The following is a 19,139-nucleotide window of genomic DNA, read 5'->3' as shown; positions in this document are numbered from 1 at the left end:
CACTAAAGAATATCTTTTTTAATTTATGTAATATCTCAAGAGTTTGTCAACAAAATTTTCTTAGATTCATTATGAGCAGATCGAATAATTAACAATGTTTAAATTTAAATGCATCAAACACTAAGAAAATAAAACGAATCGTTTAAAATAAAAGGTTGAAAACAGGTTTTAAAAAAACTACTTAAAAAACGATGTACTTAAAATTATAAGCATATACAAAAAATATATAACTAACATAAATACAATTTACTTACAAAAGCATGCGACTAACTCAAAAATAATTTAAATCGTCCATTGATAACGGTTGTCATGGCAACAATCAGAACAGAATGCGCATGCGTGAATTTTCTTCCCCAGTTACGTAACGCAAATACGGGATTTTTTCTACGCCAGTTGGGGTAACGCTATGCGGATTAGAAATTTTTAATTTCCTTTATTCTGTTTTATTTTAATTCAAAAGTACTTCAGAATGAATCTGAAAAATCGATTCATTAACAATGTTTAATTTTAAATGCATCAAACATTAAGAAAATAAACAGAATCGATTGAAATAATCCGCCGAAAAATTTTAACCCTAGCCTCATTACTGTTGGAAGAAAAAAAAATTGAAGCCTTTCTCATTTGGCGGTGGGGAAAATGGAAGATTTTTTTGGCGGAAAAGTTGGCGGTGAGGAAAATGGAAGATTTTTTTGGCGGGAAAGTTAGTTTTTAATTAATAATTAAAATTCTAATTAAAAATTCGAAAAAAGGAACCCCAGGTGCACATTCCCAACCTCCAAGGTATACATGTACCAAATTTGGTAGCTGTAGGTCAAACGGTCTGGCCTGTAGAGCGCCAACACACACACACACATTGAGCTTTATTATAAGTATATATATATATATATATATATATATATATATATATATATATATATATATATATATATATATATATATATATATATATATAATGATAATTTTTTTAAACTTTCATTTTCAATTTTTCTAGCTGGCAATGAGCCAACAAAGTTTTGGAGCTCTTGGAGTTCGACCGATTTTGAGATGAAAAAGAACCCATCGTTTTCCTAAATATCGACGCATGCGTAATCTGATAGTTTCGTAATTGTTTCAAACCGGTTTAAACTGGTTACGAATTGGCTTAAATTAATTAAGACAATTTGTAAGAATTCAGAGAATATAATTTGGAAATCAAGTTGTAACGTCAGTTGGCGATAAATCGCCAAATGTGACAACCTTTAGCATTATTTTCTAATAACCATATTTTAATTAGTTGATATTATCCCTGAGCCAACAATCTTTACCGATTAAAAAACAATATGGTTTATTTTTTAAAAAAACGTTGCGCGAGTTAGGCAATAACACTGTGATTTCGAAGGGAAATACTACATCAGCAGACGATAGATAATGGAAAAACTATAACGTGAAAGCCGACTCCAAAATAAAATTACAATAGCAGACGATAGATATTTCAAAAGCTATACTGTGAAAGCCGACTCCAAAATAAAACTACAATAGCAGAAGATAGATATTTCAAATGCTATACTGTGAAAGCCGACTCTAAAATAAAAAAAAGGGATAAATCGCCAATTTGTTGCCTACGCGTTTTGAGGCTTCAACAATTTGTTGCCTTCAAATCGCTTCAAAAACCTCAAGCCAAAACAATATCATGCTCTCACATGATGAAAACCAAAACGCGATTTAAAAAATGTCTCCAATTAAAAATATCCGTCCTGATCCAAGAAGAAAATAAACGAACCAACTCATTAAAGTTAAGAAACGCAATCTTCCATCGCGTTACACTTGTATGCAATCCAATTTTGATAATGATTTTAAATTGTCACCTATTATAACACGGCGGGGAAGTATTTCGAAATCAATTATAATTCAGCTCTCGCTGTTATATTTCCGATATATCAGCCCAGAATAATGCATTCTCACTAATGAGGTATGCGTGTACGGGGATCTGGAGATCTCACAACAAATAAGGTCTGGAACTGTTTTCTTTCTTGATTGCGAAACACTTCATGGTTGAACGGGCAATGGCCCGAGGACTTGATACTTCAGAATAAAATTGAAACTTCTTGTAGCTTGAAACCTTTCATTCCTTTCCCGGTTCGAAAATAAAACTAGTTGCGAAACAAAACGGGTCATTTTCTTCGTTAGCTTCTAAATGGAGTTATTTCTGGAGCGGATTTTGAAGTGGGTGGTTATCAGAGTAAGATTTATAAGTGATTAGAAAATGTCTAATTGTTAGCATCGGGTGGTGCTCCTGGCTTCAAGGATGTTAATTGTTTGAATAAGAAGTATTATTTTCGAGTGGAATGCAGATTGCCATTTTAATAGACAATTCTTATTTTTTTAGTAGCAGATTTGATAGTATTGTAATATTTGTACAGAAAATAGAAAATGAATTTTCATTATCTTTGAAATTTCAATTGTAGATCGAAAAATTGATTGCAGTAAAACACTGTTAGTATATTCTCATTTATATGAATTGTTTCATCACAATACCGGTTCATTCGCAACCCGCGTGATAATAAACTAGTTTGTTTATTCAACGCACAGCATCAATCATATGTCGTTTTTGATGTTAAGAAAACTGGTAGCTCCTAAGAAGTGATAACTTTCGAGAAAATGTGAACCAAGGTATCAATAAAGAGTTTAAATTTTAATTATTAGCCATTACAATAATTTAGGCATTCATTGACTCTTTTTGATATTTCAATTGTGGAACGCAAAATTGGTTTCAATAAAACATTGTTAACATATTTCTCATTTATATGAATCATTTCATCAAATCGTGGTTCAATCGTAACTTTCATAATAATAAATTGTTTATTGTTAAGAAAACTGGCAGCTCCTAAGAAGTGATAACTTTCGAGAAAATGTGAACCAAGGTATCAATAAAGAGTTTAAATATTAATTATTAGCCATTACAATAATTTAGGCATTCATTGACTCTTTTTGAAATTTCAATTGTGGAACGCAAAATTGGTTTCAATAAAACATTTTTAACATATTTCTCATTTATATAAATCATTTCATCACAATCGTGGTTCAATCGTAACTTTCATAATAATAAATTGTTTATTGTTAAGAAAACTGGCAGCTCCTAAGAAGTGATAACTTTCGAGGAAAATGTGAACCAAGGTATCAATAAAGAGTTTAAATATTAATTATTAGCCATTACAATAATTTAGGCATTCATTGACTCTTTTTGAAATTTCAATTGTGGAACGCAAAATTGGTTTCAATAAAACATTGCTAACATATTTCTCATTTATATAAATCATTTCATCACAATGGCGGTTCAATCGTAACTTTTATAATAATAAATTGTTTATTCGACGCATACTATCAATTATACTTTATTTTTGATGTTAAGAAAACTGTTTCTCCAAATCGAGAAAAATAGGAATATTAGTATTAATAAAGAGTTTTAATATTAATTATTAGCCATTGAAATAATGAAGGAATGCATTAATTCTTTTTGAAATTTCAACCACACATCAAAATTCTAATGGCAGTGAAATACAGTTTCTATATTTCTCATTTATATAAATCGTTTCGTCACAATAACGATTCATTCGCAACCAGCGTAATAATAAATTACTTTGTTTATGTAGCGCACAGTATTGATTATATTTCATTTATGATGTTAAGAAAACTGACAGCTCCTAAGAGCAGTAGTAATTTTCAAGGAAAATGTGAACTATAGTATCAGTAAAGAGTTTTAATATTAATTATTAACCATTACAATAATGGAGGCATTCTTCAATTCTATTTGAAATTTCAATGACAAAAAAATTAATTGCAGTGAAATACTGTTTAAACATTTCTCATTTATATAAATCGGTTCATCACAATCCTGGTTCATTCGTAACCATCCTAATAATAAATTACTTTGTTTATTCGAGAATAACAGATAAAAAGTCTAATTGCAGTGAAATATTGTTTAAACATTTCTCATTTATGTACATTTTTTTAATCAGAATCCCAGTTTATTCGTAACCATTGTAATTTACTCTGTTTATTCGACGCACAGCATCAATTATAGATAATTTCTGATGTTAAGAAAACTGGAAGCTATTATCAGCAATAGTAATATTTTCCCAAGAGAATCTGGACTGCAGTATCGGAGGAATTCAGAATTCTCCACAGTTCGAGAATTAATAAAAAACAATTTATCAGCCATCAATTTAAATGATGAAAAAGTGCAGATGTGAAATCACCTTCTCTTAAGGATGAAAAGTTAAAAACACTCCATTAAGCATTTTAAATTTATGTTGCTTGCAACAAAACTAAAGAAAAAGCATTCAATCCATTCAATTCGATTTATAATTTTATACTTAATACTCGAACGCTTAGCAAGTCAAGTAACAGGTATTTTTTTAAATTAAAAACCCACTTGCCTGCACATAAATAGATCAAAATAAGAAACGCTTTAATATTCAAGATAAACAATAATGGTTTACTTTTTCTCACTTTTAGGATGTATTGGTGTAGAAATATTTCTCCGCCTATTTTTAATAGATGTAATTAGAATTATTGTTTATCTATAAATAAAGCGGGAAGCTTTTATTTGAAAGGATTTATATTGATTTAAAAAAAATTAGTGTATTATTAGACATTTATAGTGAATATATACAATCTAATAAAAATAGCAAAATTGGATTTTACGAGATTTAAAAACGATGATTCCAAAAAAGAACATGGTAGATAACCGAAAAAAAACAACCCAAATGAAAATCTGAAAGCATTTCTTGAGAAACCATTAATTGTGAGCAACACAGGCAACATTTGATCAATTTGAAAGAAGCTTTTAGTGAGGGTATGTATTCTATACATAGCAATGTTTGCTCGCATACTGCCAGATCATTGAAAGAAATTTTAGAATCACTTCGTTGGCATGTATTGTAATACTCCTCTATTTACCAGATATTGCTCCATCAGACTACTATTTATTTCGCACCATGCAGAGTGCTCTTTCTGAAGAGCGATTCAATTCCCACGAAGATATCAAAACTCGATAGTATCTAGAAAAACTTTTTATTCGCAATATTCGTTTATTGTTCGAAAGTTAGATGAATGCTTTAGTCTCTGCAGAGAAATATTTGAATAAATCCACCTTTAATTTTTATAATAATATGGGACCTTTTTTACGTAAAAGAGGATGGGACCATATTTATACACTCATTGTATACAATTTTTATACCAATTCTGTGATTTATGTTATGAATTAATATGAAAGTTTTCTTCGCATTAATATTACATCTGATACTCTGGTATTAATTTAAAAAAAAGTACTTTTAAATGAAATTGTACTAAAAATATCAAATTTGAAAATATTAAAATTTTTTTTAAATTAAAATTTCGATTATGTGTCATCATATATACGTCAATCCTTCCAAAAATGATTAATAGGATTGTGCTGTAATTTATTTTAATGCTCTCACCAGGCATGGTTATTGGATTTAACAAGCTTCAAACATATAAACATAATTTATCTTTCGTGCATTAGAGTCTCAAAATCAAGAATCGTTTTTTCCTGGATGCCAAGACTACCATTACGGCCCCATTATCGCATACATCAAGCCAGTATTTTAGAACAAGAACAAGTGTAAATGAATAGAATAGAAACATGAAATGCGGATTAAATTTTAAATTTATTCAGGACTAAAAGGAGTATTAACTAAAAAAAAAATCCCATTGAAATATTTTCTTCTAAGAAATTAGTTAAAAATGTTTTTCGGAAACCGCCTTTAATGATGGCTCTTTCGAGCTCTATAATTTAGAGCTAATGATGTTCATATTACACCGACGTACTTTCTAATTACCATACTTATAAAAAGTAAAATAATTGGGCTCAAAATGAAGGTACGGAAAGAATTTCAAGTATTTTTCAACAAAATGGAATTTTCAGAAATGGGTGATATGCCTACTCCTTGATTAATAAAAAAATATGGTAAAAGATGGGATCTGAATCTAATATTTTATGTAAAACGATGCTAATATAATAATAATAATAAGTAGCTAGTACTGCTGGTTCTTGAGCCCTAGAACAAGCAGTTTTATAAAAATATTCCTGAGTCTAATTCATCTGATAGAGAAAAAAAAATGGAATAGAGACTATAATATTACAAACGAGTAAAACCGAACAAAAGCAAATCAATAGAGTGAGAGCGAAAAAGAAAAGGAAAGCATATTTTGGCAGCTGGAAAACATGAGCAGAAAAAACTTCAGATCCATCAACATTAAATTTAAGGGATTTTAACGTCGTTTTCTCCTTCCGATGTGGCACTGGAAAGATCATATTGCGTTATGAGTGCATATTAAGACTTTCCAGTCTAGTACTATTAAATGCGTACTTCCATCCTATTATCTCTTTTACTTTTCGATGCATTTTCTAACTATTTTGTTAGTTTTGTTAGTTTGTTTTCACATATAATAGTACCTGGTATGCTCCGAAAATATTTATAGTGGAGTCGCCGCTAAATCAAATGCAACGGAACGATGATAAGCCATTATTAAACGATAATATCAAATAATATAAATAAATAAGGAATACATAGGACATTTCTTTGTATATTTTAATGTTAACATCGCATTTTTGGAAGTCTTTTATTAATATTTCATTCCTAAGCTTTTATGTAATCTATAAATATATCTAAAGTATCTTCCTGCGAACCTTTTCTATTACACCAAACGAGTAAGCATATGATCGTGGACTGTGAAATAAAACTATATAAATTAAGAAATACATTTGTTCTTGAGTTTGTCTCAAGAATTCTTCCTAAACAGAGAATAGTAGCTGCATGAAATTTGTATATTCCATTTTGAGGCTCATTTCTAAATCAATTATATTATTTTTTGACTTTCAAAATTGATTATTTTTTAAGATATTTAATCAAGTAATAAAAATAAAATTGGGGTGCAGCCATAGATAACTAGTATACTTATAAAGCATAGCATGTTTTGTGTCCAGTTCGTAGCAGTATTATGAAAAGGTAGTATGTATTTTTTACCTTTCATCAATGACCAACTACATCAAAAACTTGATAGTTTGTCGTCATAAACAACATAAAGTTTATTTGGATTACTCGATTTTTTAATTTCAAATGTATGAAATACTCAAACAAATATTATAATTGTCATAAAAATTCGAACTCACGACTTTGACGAATCACTGAGCTTCAAATCTCCCCAATTCATCTAACATTTTTGTGGAATTATATCTGTTTGGGGTAACTCAGAAATGTTTTGAACTGAACGGATGAAATTTTGTATATAGATTTTACACTAAATCTGTAGTTTTCTCTCAAATTTTGAACAAAATCCATCCAAAGGTAATTTGTCTTTCTGGCTTCTGATTACAAAAAAACGCAACGATCTAAATAAATGAAATTTGGTACACTTATTGAGAGTCTAAAATGTTGATTCTTATTAAATTTTGAATCAAATCTTTTAAAAGGTTGGCCGTCTGTCCGGACTGTGTTTCTGCATGCATGTAATGACAGTCATTCAACAACGATATGACTGAAATAAATATAATTTGGTAAGCGAGCATTTGACTACAATTTTAATTGCATGACAAATTTTGATTTCAATCAATTGAGAAAAAGCGTCTAAAATTGATACACGAATTTCGGAACTTTTGCATTAACCGCATGACAGCGATTAATTGCCAAAAATTGAAGGTAAAATCAGTAACGTAACGTAACAGCAACGTAACGTAACGTAAAAGTAATCTGTAACGTAACTAATTGATATCTCAATGCCGTGCAAGGCATTCGCAGCTTTACACAAGGTTCATAATATTATGTGGGGTTGAGAAGTGAATATCAGACAGTATTCTAGATTATTCTAAATATAGAGATTCCATTTTTGTTAACTATCATATGCTCTTTCATAGTATGGTCTAATTCAAATAAATTTTTTATGCATTTTGACTAAAATTTGGCAGAAATCTATAATTTTAGTGTTAAGGCCAAATACAGAATTTCATCTATCTAGCTCATCCAAGGTCTTAGCTATTTTCGTGACAAATTCATTAAATTTTAAAGATGTTATATTCAAATTCGGAAAGATTCCGAAAATTGCAATATTTATCTCTTTATAATTCATTTAAGAGAGTGACAAAGAAGTAAGCATTCGTTAGTTCCGATATGCTTTGTTTTTGTTTTTTTTGTTTATTAAATTAATTAATATTGTTTATAAATGAATTAATATTTTGTTTAAATATTAATTTTTTGCTGAATTTTAATTTAAATTATATTTTTTACAGCTAAAAAATATTCAATGGCCACTGTAAGAGGTTTATAAATCCACTGAAAAGAAATTTTCCCTTTTGTTACCATTTCATGCAATACTTCTACGAGGATTCTAAAGGAACCCTTGCGAAATGAATGGTTCTCTAGATCAATCCGTTCGGTAAATCTGAAATTACTGTGGAAGTTGAAATCTTATTACATATAAGAAACATAATATTATTTTCGAAAATTTATAAATATAACTGTATAATAATGGTGCATAGTAGAAATTGTAAGTTGCACGCATCATTGTTTATTTCTGTGTTAAAAATATGTTAATTGCAGAAATTCGTAATTTTTTTCTTCTACGCAAATGCACGATTAACATTGATTGATTTATCACTTGATGGTGTCATGTGATTGACTTTAGGAAATATATGAGCTCAAGAGAACCAAAAATAAAGTGACCAACGGATGAAATGCAAGACGATTCATTTGCTCACCTCAATATTTATGCATAGCACTCAGATCGGCTCGAAAGCCAGAAATAATGAACCGAAAAGCGATTCACAACAAGATCTTATTTTACTACATGTTTTCTACTTTATCCCTTTAGTTCTCACTTAATTACTAATTTGCCCATAACAATAAAGGAAATGGAATCATCATCGGAAAATTGTCAAGAGAAATGAATTTGGAACATAATTACACAGAACTGTGTCATGAAAAAAATGAAATTCCTTACAAAAGCATTGCTTCAATTAAGAATCATTTTTGTTCTAAACTTGTTTTTGTTGAACTGCACAAAATGGTTTCAATGAGGGAATTGGTAAATTTCATTGGGACTAAATTGAAAATACGAACTCTATGTTAAAAATCATCATAGTATTTCTTTTCATTATAAAAATTTATTTGAGCAGATCTTGTGCAGACAAGACTCACCTTCTCATCCTGAGCAATGCTGAGAAACCTCTTGTGGTCTTCGTCGGACATACAGAACGCCTCCTGCGCATAGTCGTACAGATCCTCGGCGTACACCGAGTAACCACTGCTGTTCGCTCCCAATTTGTGCTTGATGGTGTACAACACGGCAATGTACAGCTCTTCCCACTGAAATCAGGAATGAATGTAAATTTTAAATAATAATTCTAAAAAATTCGTAAATATTTGTAATTGTTTTAACTGTAACTTTTTTATATTTTTTTTATGATTCATTTCTTTTCTACAAGTATATTTAGATTTTTAATTAACCATAAGTTATTTTGTTTTTACTTTGAACCCTTTGGGGAGTGCACAGAGTTCGATAATAAGAAATTAGATTCCTGTTTCTTCTAGTGAAATATAAATATGTGGACTGACTAATGGTTTTATTATTGATCATAGGACTTTCTTCTTTGTACGAATTTCAAGAATGTGACACTTTTGAGGTTGACATAGAATGCTTTAAAAATTTCTCGATTAGATATGTTGACACGAAATTACTTTATTTATGTATATGTAGATACACAATTAACTTCATGGCAGTTCTTTTCATCAGAATACAAGGCATTTGACGTTTTATCTACTTCTGGAATGTGTCTTATCCTTATTAGCACAAGATATTATGCGATATCTCCACAATGTTTTTCGATATTTTGAATACACTATAATATCGTGAAGGTAGTTTAACGATATAATTGAACATTTAATTTTAATATAAATCAGCTCATTCTCAAGATATTTCAAAGAAAACTTTCCGAGATTCGCAGTGGATTTTTTGATGTTTTTTTTTTTTTTTTTTTCAATTCCACTGATGTCACCCACTCTTGAAGCTTACATGCCACTCAAAATAATCTGCAGGACTATATGTTATTGCAGAATGTATTATTTTGTGGCAGTTTAGTTAACATTAACAAACGATTTTAAGTTCTTTATTTGTTTCTGGTTGTGATCGCGAATTCGGTAACATAGGTGATTTCAAATACACTAGGAGTACCGCCAGACAAGGAAATGTCTACTGGCACATTGACTTCTGAACGGCCAATAGACAATTCATTGAGAATCTGATTGACAGCACAATGACTTCTGAATGTTAGTATTCCTAGTGATAGCCTGAGTGGCTTTTTAGTTTCAATATGTTAGTGCGGTACAGAAATAATCATGAAAATCTTTGATACTTACATGTCAGGCTTTGAAGCGTAAATGGTACTCAAAATAGTTTGCGAAACTATGTTCTATTACAGAATCGCAGTTAAATTGCTTCATCATGTAAAATATGTTTTTGTGGTAGTTTAGCTGACATTCACGCAAGATTTCAAGTTCTCTTTTTGTTTTTTGTTGGTATCATGAAAGCAATAACATACGTATGTGGTCTCCAATACACCGGTGTGCTGCTATTGATTTACAAAGTGCAATTTCAATTGAGACATTGACTTCTGAATGCAGGCGCTCCTTTTGATCCCCTGAGAAGTTTTTGGCTGTAATATGTCAGTGTGGTACAGAAATAGCCACCAAAGTCTTCGATACCACTTCATGTTTTGTCCAATTCACCACGATAGAATAATATAGCTGACACTAGCTTTCAGTAAAAACCATATATTCCCATTGAGCACCATTGGTACCATACACCATTTGAAGGTAAAGCCACATTTCCTTTGTTCGGCGTAGCAGAAGGCAACGCCTTGTGACCACCTAAGGGGCGTTATGGTAGTGTGGTACAAATAGTCACGTAAATCTTTCATAATATCACTTTACATTTTGCCTAGTTCACCACACAAAGATTATCTTGGATGGTCTGTTCATAATGAATTCAGTAAATCTCGATACCCATCAGTCCACTGATTTATTTGGGTGGATCCTAGCACAGCCCACCTCTTGGCGTCTTTTTGAATTCTTTCCAAACGAGTGGCGATAACGTCGCCGATGTGGCAACCTAAACGGATTTTTTAAAAATTTATTTTATTATTTTTATTTTATTTTTTATTATATATTTATTATTATTATTATTTATTATTTATTTATTATGTTTATTTTATTTTATTTATTATTATTTCTGGCCTTCAAGTATCGTTTTTTAATTGAAAAATAATAATAATAACAAATATTCAATTAGTAGTCAACTTGGCGAGATTTCAAATAAGTCGCCAAGAGCTGGGCCCATCTAGGATTTTACCTATTTCTTTCAACTCTGGAAAAACGATAGAGAATTGATACAACCAACGACCTATTTGAGTGAAAGCCATATATTTAATTGAAAGAAAAGCCATATTTTTTTAATTTGACGTTGTGAATGCTTATAAAGCCAAAAGCATTTGTATTACTTGACATCACAAAAAGTGGAGTATTTTGGTGAACTTTTAACAATAGCAGTGAATTTTCTTCTTGCCGAATTTTGAAAATCGCCAAGTCAAAATTATTGAACTTTTTGCGAGTTTAGCGGTAATATTTTGAATACTGTTATTAAGTGCTTTTTCCACACTTAATATTTGTTCTTATTCATGTTGAAAGGCAATTTGTGAAGAAAATTTCATTAAGTTACGACGACTTTTTTTATATTTCCTGGTATATAATTTTATCTTTCAAAGCAATTATCGTTTTCCTTATTTATCAAAAAATAAATTTACTGCAAATTCTCAAATTTTTGATAAGACTTGCTTTTCTTAAAGATTAAAGTATATCTAATTAAGATTAAAGTATGCCTAATTAAAAAAAATATTGAATAAAGAGATTTACTGAAGGCTGAAAGTTAAATTGTAGATTCTCACCTGATAAAAACTAACTAACGAACAACTAACGAAATATTTTCAAATGAACTTTGATTATATGATTTGTTATTTTTATCAGTATATTTTGAATTGTCACAACAAATGGTTATTAATTCTTTTTGTTGAATAAATTCAATAGCAGAAGAAATACTTACTTCTTTTCTGCCAATTTTATAGGGTGTCACTTCAATTCCACTGTCATATTCCGAAGGAGGAGGTTTATCTTTTTGGGCTTCATCCTATAAAAATAAGGGGAAAACCTGTGATGAATTTCATAGATTTACAAAAATGCAAAATTGAATCAAACTTTTTACTGAGATAAAAATTTGGTAATGAAAAGGAAAGGAATAGTATAAATTCATTCTAATGCTGCATGGGCTTATGAAATGTCCAAGGTATTGAAATTTTATAGAGTCTATTTAATGTACTTTATTAGATTCGGGATGATTTTTTTTTGAAAAATGTGTTAAAATAACTATATTTTTAAATTTTTGAAGAAAAAAATAAATGAAATACTCTGTAAAGATTTTAAAATATAGTAGTTATTTTATTCTTTATAAAATAAAAATTGTATAAATATATATTTTATATCTATTTATGTTTTTACTGTTATGTATTTTATATGAAATATAAACCTTCTAATTTATAATTTTATCAAAATGAATTGTTCAAAATCTTATAATTCAAGAATTGAACTACTAAAAATCTAGAACTAAGAAATAGTCTATACAATTTTTGCTTCTGTACAATTTTTGCCTGGAATGTAATTAGTATTTTTATACATCATGTAGTATACAAGTACGCATACTGCATGATGTGCATACGTAGTACGTATTTTTATACATAAAATTTTGTCTGGAATTTTTAGTCTGTACAATTTTTGCTTCGGAACAATTTTGTCTGTGCTCCTGTACAATTTTTAAATAAAGAGGTTTAACTGATAAATAATCTGATATTTGATATAAAGACATTTCGCATTAGTAACTGAACAACAGTTCCTTGAAACGCCACCTAGTGGGATTCTCGCTAAAAGGCAAATACGTTATATCCAACTTTCAATGTATTAGAAATGTTATTTTCTAAACTTACTTCAATACTTCCACAATATCATGCATGTGCTTTGCATTTTGTCGTAGAGTTGGCATTCACTTTGCACATGTTGTCTTTGACAGACTGAGTCAAAAATACGACCGAAATGTGCAATATTGTTTTTAAGATTATATATTTAATTTTATTTCTTTAGCGTGCGTTTGTCCTTGAGTTGCCATGTTCATACGGACGTAACAGGAATTCATCCAGTAAAAACAGAATTTCTCAAGAATCAGACTCATATTTTCAACTTTGATGATTAAATTACGTATAAAATTTCTTCGACCTAGTATGTTTACATGTATATGGAGTTTAAACGAATAAATTTCTTGTTAAATTTATTCGTTTGAAATCCATGTATATATTGTTTATTTATTTTCCGTTTAAATTGTTAAGGTATGAAAATATATTTGGGAAGATGTTGTAAAATGTTATTAAATGCTTAAAATTTTGAATTTTTTTGGCATGAAAAGGATTGAAAAAAATACCTATGAAACAAAAAAATATATCATGTATTATAAAACAAAAATTCATCATATAGTGTATATATTAAAAGCCAAAAGTGTTTTGGAAAATAAAAAAAACACCCTCCGCATTTTTTTAAAACTGAAAAGTGGTTTGAAACAAAAACGTTCTCATTTAGAACTTAATTAAATGATTTGTTCAAAGTCTTGCAAGTAATTTACGAAATATATTATGTAGTTCTTGAATTAAGAAATAAGCTAGGTTTTTTTTTCTTCTATCCAGTTTTTGAATACTGAAATTTTACAAATAAATAACATGAAATCTTCATTTTTTTCGAATTACGAAGTATTAAAATTGTAAAATATCTTTAAATGAACAAATCGTTTATTTTAAAGTTCATGAACCACAGCTCGGAAAGTATTGAGAAATGATTATACGAAATTCGAACAAAAAAAAAATAAGCATATGAGCATTAAAGAATGAAAGTAAACTTGATTACTACAACATGGAAGAAGCTAGATTGATGAAAGTTAGTACTCAAATTCAGAATTTGAAATACAGATCCGTAAAAAAAGTTTGAACCATATCCATCAAAGGTGTTGAACTGTCTGCTGATCAGCACTTTTACATATATGTAATCACACTTACTGAATTAGATATATGGACTTTGTTTCACAAACATTTTTAGCATCTACAATGTAGATTATTAGTAAAAATTAAAATAAATCCGTCAGGAAGTTGAACATCAGTCGCTTAATAAAGTTTCATGCATGTAAATGCGATAACTCAAAAAGGCAACAATCTAGATAAATGAAATGTGGTATGAGATCTTGTTTTTAAAATTATAGTTCAATGAAAAATTCTAGTTTTAATCGAGTGAAAAAAAGCATTGAAAATAGATATTATTAGTTTTTAATTTTAATTTATTTTTATTTATTTATATTTTTTTTGCTGTGGTACTGATTTTAAAATATTCAAGCAGGGGACCTTGAAAATAAAAAATTGGGCTCTCATGGCGCCTTTATTAGTTGAGCCATGAAAATTCAAGATCAACAGTTTGATGACACCTTTATTAGAAAATATGCGAGAAAGTTTTATGGAGACAAATCCCACTAATTTAGTAATCACGCTTAATTATCATATCCAGATAGAAAAGCATATTTCCGAAAATGGCATATCCATACTCATAAGCATCTTAAACATATTTACTTCTCAAAACCTTAAAACAGATTTTAAGATTTTTTCTTTATTTCCTTCACCTACTTAAAGTAAAATCCATCACATCCAGTCAGCATAGATTGTTCTCGTGCTTGCAAGTGATGACGAAATCTGGACTTAACTGATACATTGTTGAACTCACTGTTTGACAGGTAGGCATTCCAAACTAGTTAACAAATAGCGATTACTCCATTAACAAAAGCGGTAAACCTCTGAATACTAGAAATGAGTCACGGAATGGCAAAAGAACGGTCAATGCTATTACGAACTTGATTGTTTAGTTTGATTGGCTTTGAATGAACAAAAAATTAAAAATGTGTCCTTGAACTGAAAATTGTATTTCTTCAGCGACGCACATATAGGATTTCTTTAGACACTTTCATCCAACTTGTTTTGTTTCATGTTTCTAAAGATGGCATTGTGTAACTGATTCTTTTCTCCCTCTCCTAAGTGCTAGGGATTTGAAATTCGCCGTACTTGTGTACTCATGCGGACAGTATTATATTTAAATATTTTCAGAATTTAGTTATTAGTTAACTGATTAAATTAATTACATTTTTGATTTCATGCTAGTGGTGCCAAATGGTAAAAAAATAAGTTCCGAAAAATAAATTAAGTGTACGCAAGCTCCACATAGACTCTTAAACAACAGGACCGAATTGAACCAAATTTTACTTTCTTAATAGATAAGATTTGAGAAATTAATTTACACAAATTAATTAAATATTCAATTAATTAGAAAGTAGCAAAAATTTGGTCTTTCTTAAAATTTGAACTACACTATCCCTTTTTTAAAAAAAATTCTTGATTATTTTAATGCTTATTTTAAGAATGCCTTTATGGGTCTTAAAGTAGTGATTTTCACCACGTTTAAAACTAATCTTAAGTCAAATGCTAAAAGGGTGTCTTCATAAAAAAAATCACCTTTCTTATATTCTATCATTTATGAACAAAGTTTACAGAATAAAGATTAATGATTTATGGAGAAAATCAGCTCCTGGAGATTTTTAAAAATCATATAGTACAATTAATATTCTCATTTTGATCAAAACCAAAGAATAAAGAGTTATAAAGAATTTAGAAAGAAGTATAAAAAATTTGTTCATTAATTATTGTATACAACAGTAGATTTAACATGAAAATTATTTCACCTAAAGAGATTTAATTTCGAAATATGCAGGATACATCAGTTAGTTCATTATTACAAGTACTACTAAAACTTGACATACATTTTCATAGTTGTATCAACAAACATATTGTTTGTTTCAGTTAAAAATTATGCTATAAACTGTATTATAAAAGAACATCTTATTTTGTACTTAGTTACGAAATAATGAATTTTTATATTTAGATACAATTTGTCGTAAAATAATAATGAAGATTTTATTAGAACTTTTAAAAGCAGGAACAAAAAAATATCTATCATTAAATGTTATTTTTATCATTAAATTTGATGAAGAAACAATAAATCGTTTGCTCAACAGTGACAAAAAAAAAAAAAAAATACAAATAAATAAATAAACAAAAAAAAAAAAGCACGAATTATATAACATAATATTTTCAGATTTATCTTTAATAATTCTTAAGATTTGTTTTTGACAAAACGCTCTTCATATATTTAATTATTTATACAAAATAATATTTTATAACGTCTTATTTTATTTTTAATTATAAATTAATAGGTTAAGAATTTTTAAAAAAAGTCAAACTTTTCTATTACTGAAGAATTTTGAAAATTACTCCTTTTTTTATTTATTTACGACAAAAATCCATAAAATCTTATCATTATCTATAAAACTCCTAATCGAAACTTTTCATATCTTTTGTTCACCATGTAAAAAGAAATATTATGATTTAATTTTTTTCTTCGATATAATAGTTTTATTTTTGTGCTAAATCATCAAAATAAAGCTTAGACAAACGATATTTCAAAAGACAGCTTTTTAATAAACTATGGAAGAACTAAAAGAAAAATTTGTTTCACAATGCCGATATTGCCGATAATTATTTTTATCAGAATGCTGATAAAAATAATGCTGTCATAGACAACTATTTTGTTCGGCTGATGGAGTTTGCTGATTTCTCTTATGCTGCACAAAATAAAAAAAAGCACCAGATTCATCAATTTTCCATTAAAAAAATATGATTCTTCATCTTATAATTTTAGTAAAACTCAAGAGAATTTGTATGAAAAGTAAAGGAAATTACTTTTTTGTGAGTTAATGGAGAAATAAACATGATTTCCTTACGGATCGTTAGACAACTATGAAATCAAAATGAATGGAATACCTCATTATTTGTATTAAAAGATAAAGTATTTATTTATTCTCACAGATATAAATTTCTTTTTTCCTTTTTTTAAAAAAGAGGATCAGTTTTAAGACAAAGTAGAAATTCATTATGATTATTTCGATTTTAATAATTTCAGTAGAGAATTTTGCTTAATTTTTCCTATTTTGAAAGAAAAAGTTATTAATTAGGTCATTAAGGACTTTGAGCATACTGAATAGTAAGTAAATGAAGCTTTAATAAATAAAAATTTCGTATGGTGAAAATTTAATATGAATAAAAAAAGTAAATGAGCTATTTTAATTATAAAAATAGGAAACAAATTTTGCTTCTGAAAGTAACTCCAATTAGAGTAATTGGAGAAAAGAAGTAATTTGGAACAGCGACTATAGTATGCACTGATTGAATCTTAAGGAGTTGGTAAACATGTGTCTTCTTTAAAACCTTCTAGGATGAAATGGGGAAATCTTACAAACCTTTTTCTGTGAAATTTCATGAAAATTGTTTACTTCAGTTTCAATCATATTTTTTAAAAAATAAAACCAAACTTTTCTAAGTATCATTATTTAATCCTTACATTAGATATTTGCAAGGCAAGTTGTTAAGTTATACATTTCTTGGACCTGTGGGATATAACGGTTACGATTAAGATATAATTATTTTTGTAGATTTTTGCCAAAGAAACAGAATAGAGTTTTCAATTACCAATGATAATTTTCATCATAGGGTAACTAGGAGCAATTTTTTTATGTAATAAAAAACTATATTTTTCTATAGCCTATATTTATTACATGATAATTAGTCTAGAAACATGGGTGTGTCTTGTCCCTCCAATGATATTTTTTATTATTTTATATCAAATTAACAACTGATTTTCTAAAAGAATCTACCATGTGTATTACATGTATATTAATATTCACGTGAAAGCTGCATATTACCAATAATCTGATATTAATTGTTATTGAAACTATATAACAATACTAGAAAACTGACTTCAAGAAAGAAACTAAATTTATAGGTGAAAGAAGAATTTTATGATTTTCATTCCTTTTAACCCTTTAAAGGGCTATTTTTTTCTAGTCATATGTTAAAATATTTTTAGGCTTGAAATTAGAAAAAGAAAAGGGATTCATTTAGCTTATTAGATAAATTTAATTTGATTAATTAATTAATTTTGTTAATTAATAATTAAGTAACAAATGAAGATACATCATTTTGTGTGAAATAAAGAACTGAAGCATCTTAGTTTCTGTTTTATTAAAAAAATTTGTCAGAACTTATGCTAACCTACATAATTTCATACAAAGATTGAAAAATTTGGTGGGAAGCATACTTCCCATGCCCTAGAAAGGGTTAATAAGAAATAGAGGTTGTGGAGATAGAAAAAGTAACATCTCGAATAATCCATGGTTGATTTTTCAACAAATAGAAACAGTGAGGGTAATTAGGAACAGTGACTCCAATCAATACGCACTGGTGTAGAAATAAAACAAATAGAATCAACACAGAATCTCAAATTAGTCCATGTAGATTCAAAATAATACCATATTAGGAATTTCGGCAATTAAATTATGAAATAACTTACTGCCGTTTTCTAAATCCATACTGTCTCGACTAAAGGGTGCGGAGCATTGAATCATACATTTGAAATAATTACCCAGCTTAACAAGTATTTAATAAGAATTGGAGTTGACTTTGTCAGTTCAATAATCGCAGTTGCCATAAAAATGTAATAGTTAAGAAAAATAATATAATTGAGCTTGCATTACTCTTCGTAGCAGCCGTTCCCAATCTCTATCATCAATAGTGTTTGTATTGTATAGTTGTGCAGTGTATTATAGTAACCATAAATAAACCATAAAAAATGAATGACCGGGAAGCCGCGACAGCATAGTCGGATCTATGGTTGAGTCCTAAGGGCCATCACCGGCCACGGTACAACCATTCCAGTAGAGTTCCGTCATCAATAAGGGGTAGCTGACTCTCACATTTTTACTTTCCTCATCAGGGTGACGAGAATCAACCACCAAACAGGAAGCCTCAAATACCTATGTCGGAGGTATCAGCCCAGAGAGATTGTAAA

General features: G+C 28.9%; 1 protein-coding gene across 3 annotated transcripts in view; it reads right to left on the bottom strand.

The window, feature by feature from the left end:
- LOC129976429 (BAI1-associated protein 3-like) overlaps positions 1-19,139 on the bottom strand; it is a 155,693-nt gene that overhangs the window by 78,507 nt on the left and 58,047 nt on the right. For all 3 annotated transcript variants that reach the window (XM_056089993.1, XM_056089994.1, XM_056089995.1), the window contains exons 2-3: positions 12,151-12,234; positions 9,195-9,362 (exon numbers count right to left, since the gene is read on the bottom strand). In XM_056089993.1, coding sequence (XP_055945968.1) covers positions 9,195-9,362; positions 12,151-12,234 — 252 coding nt within the window. The remainder of the gene's footprint in view (positions 1-9,194; positions 9,363-12,150; positions 12,235-19,139) is intronic.

Source organism: Argiope bruennichi, chromosome 7 (genome assembly GCF_947563725.1).
Source record: "Argiope bruennichi chromosome 7, qqArgBrue1.1, whole genome shotgun sequence".
Classification (NCBI taxonomy): Eukaryota; Metazoa; Arthropoda; class Arachnida; order Araneae; family Araneidae; genus Argiope; species Argiope bruennichi.
Note: the sequence above shows the minus strand (reverse complement) of the source record. Positions and strands in the feature narration are given on the sequence as shown.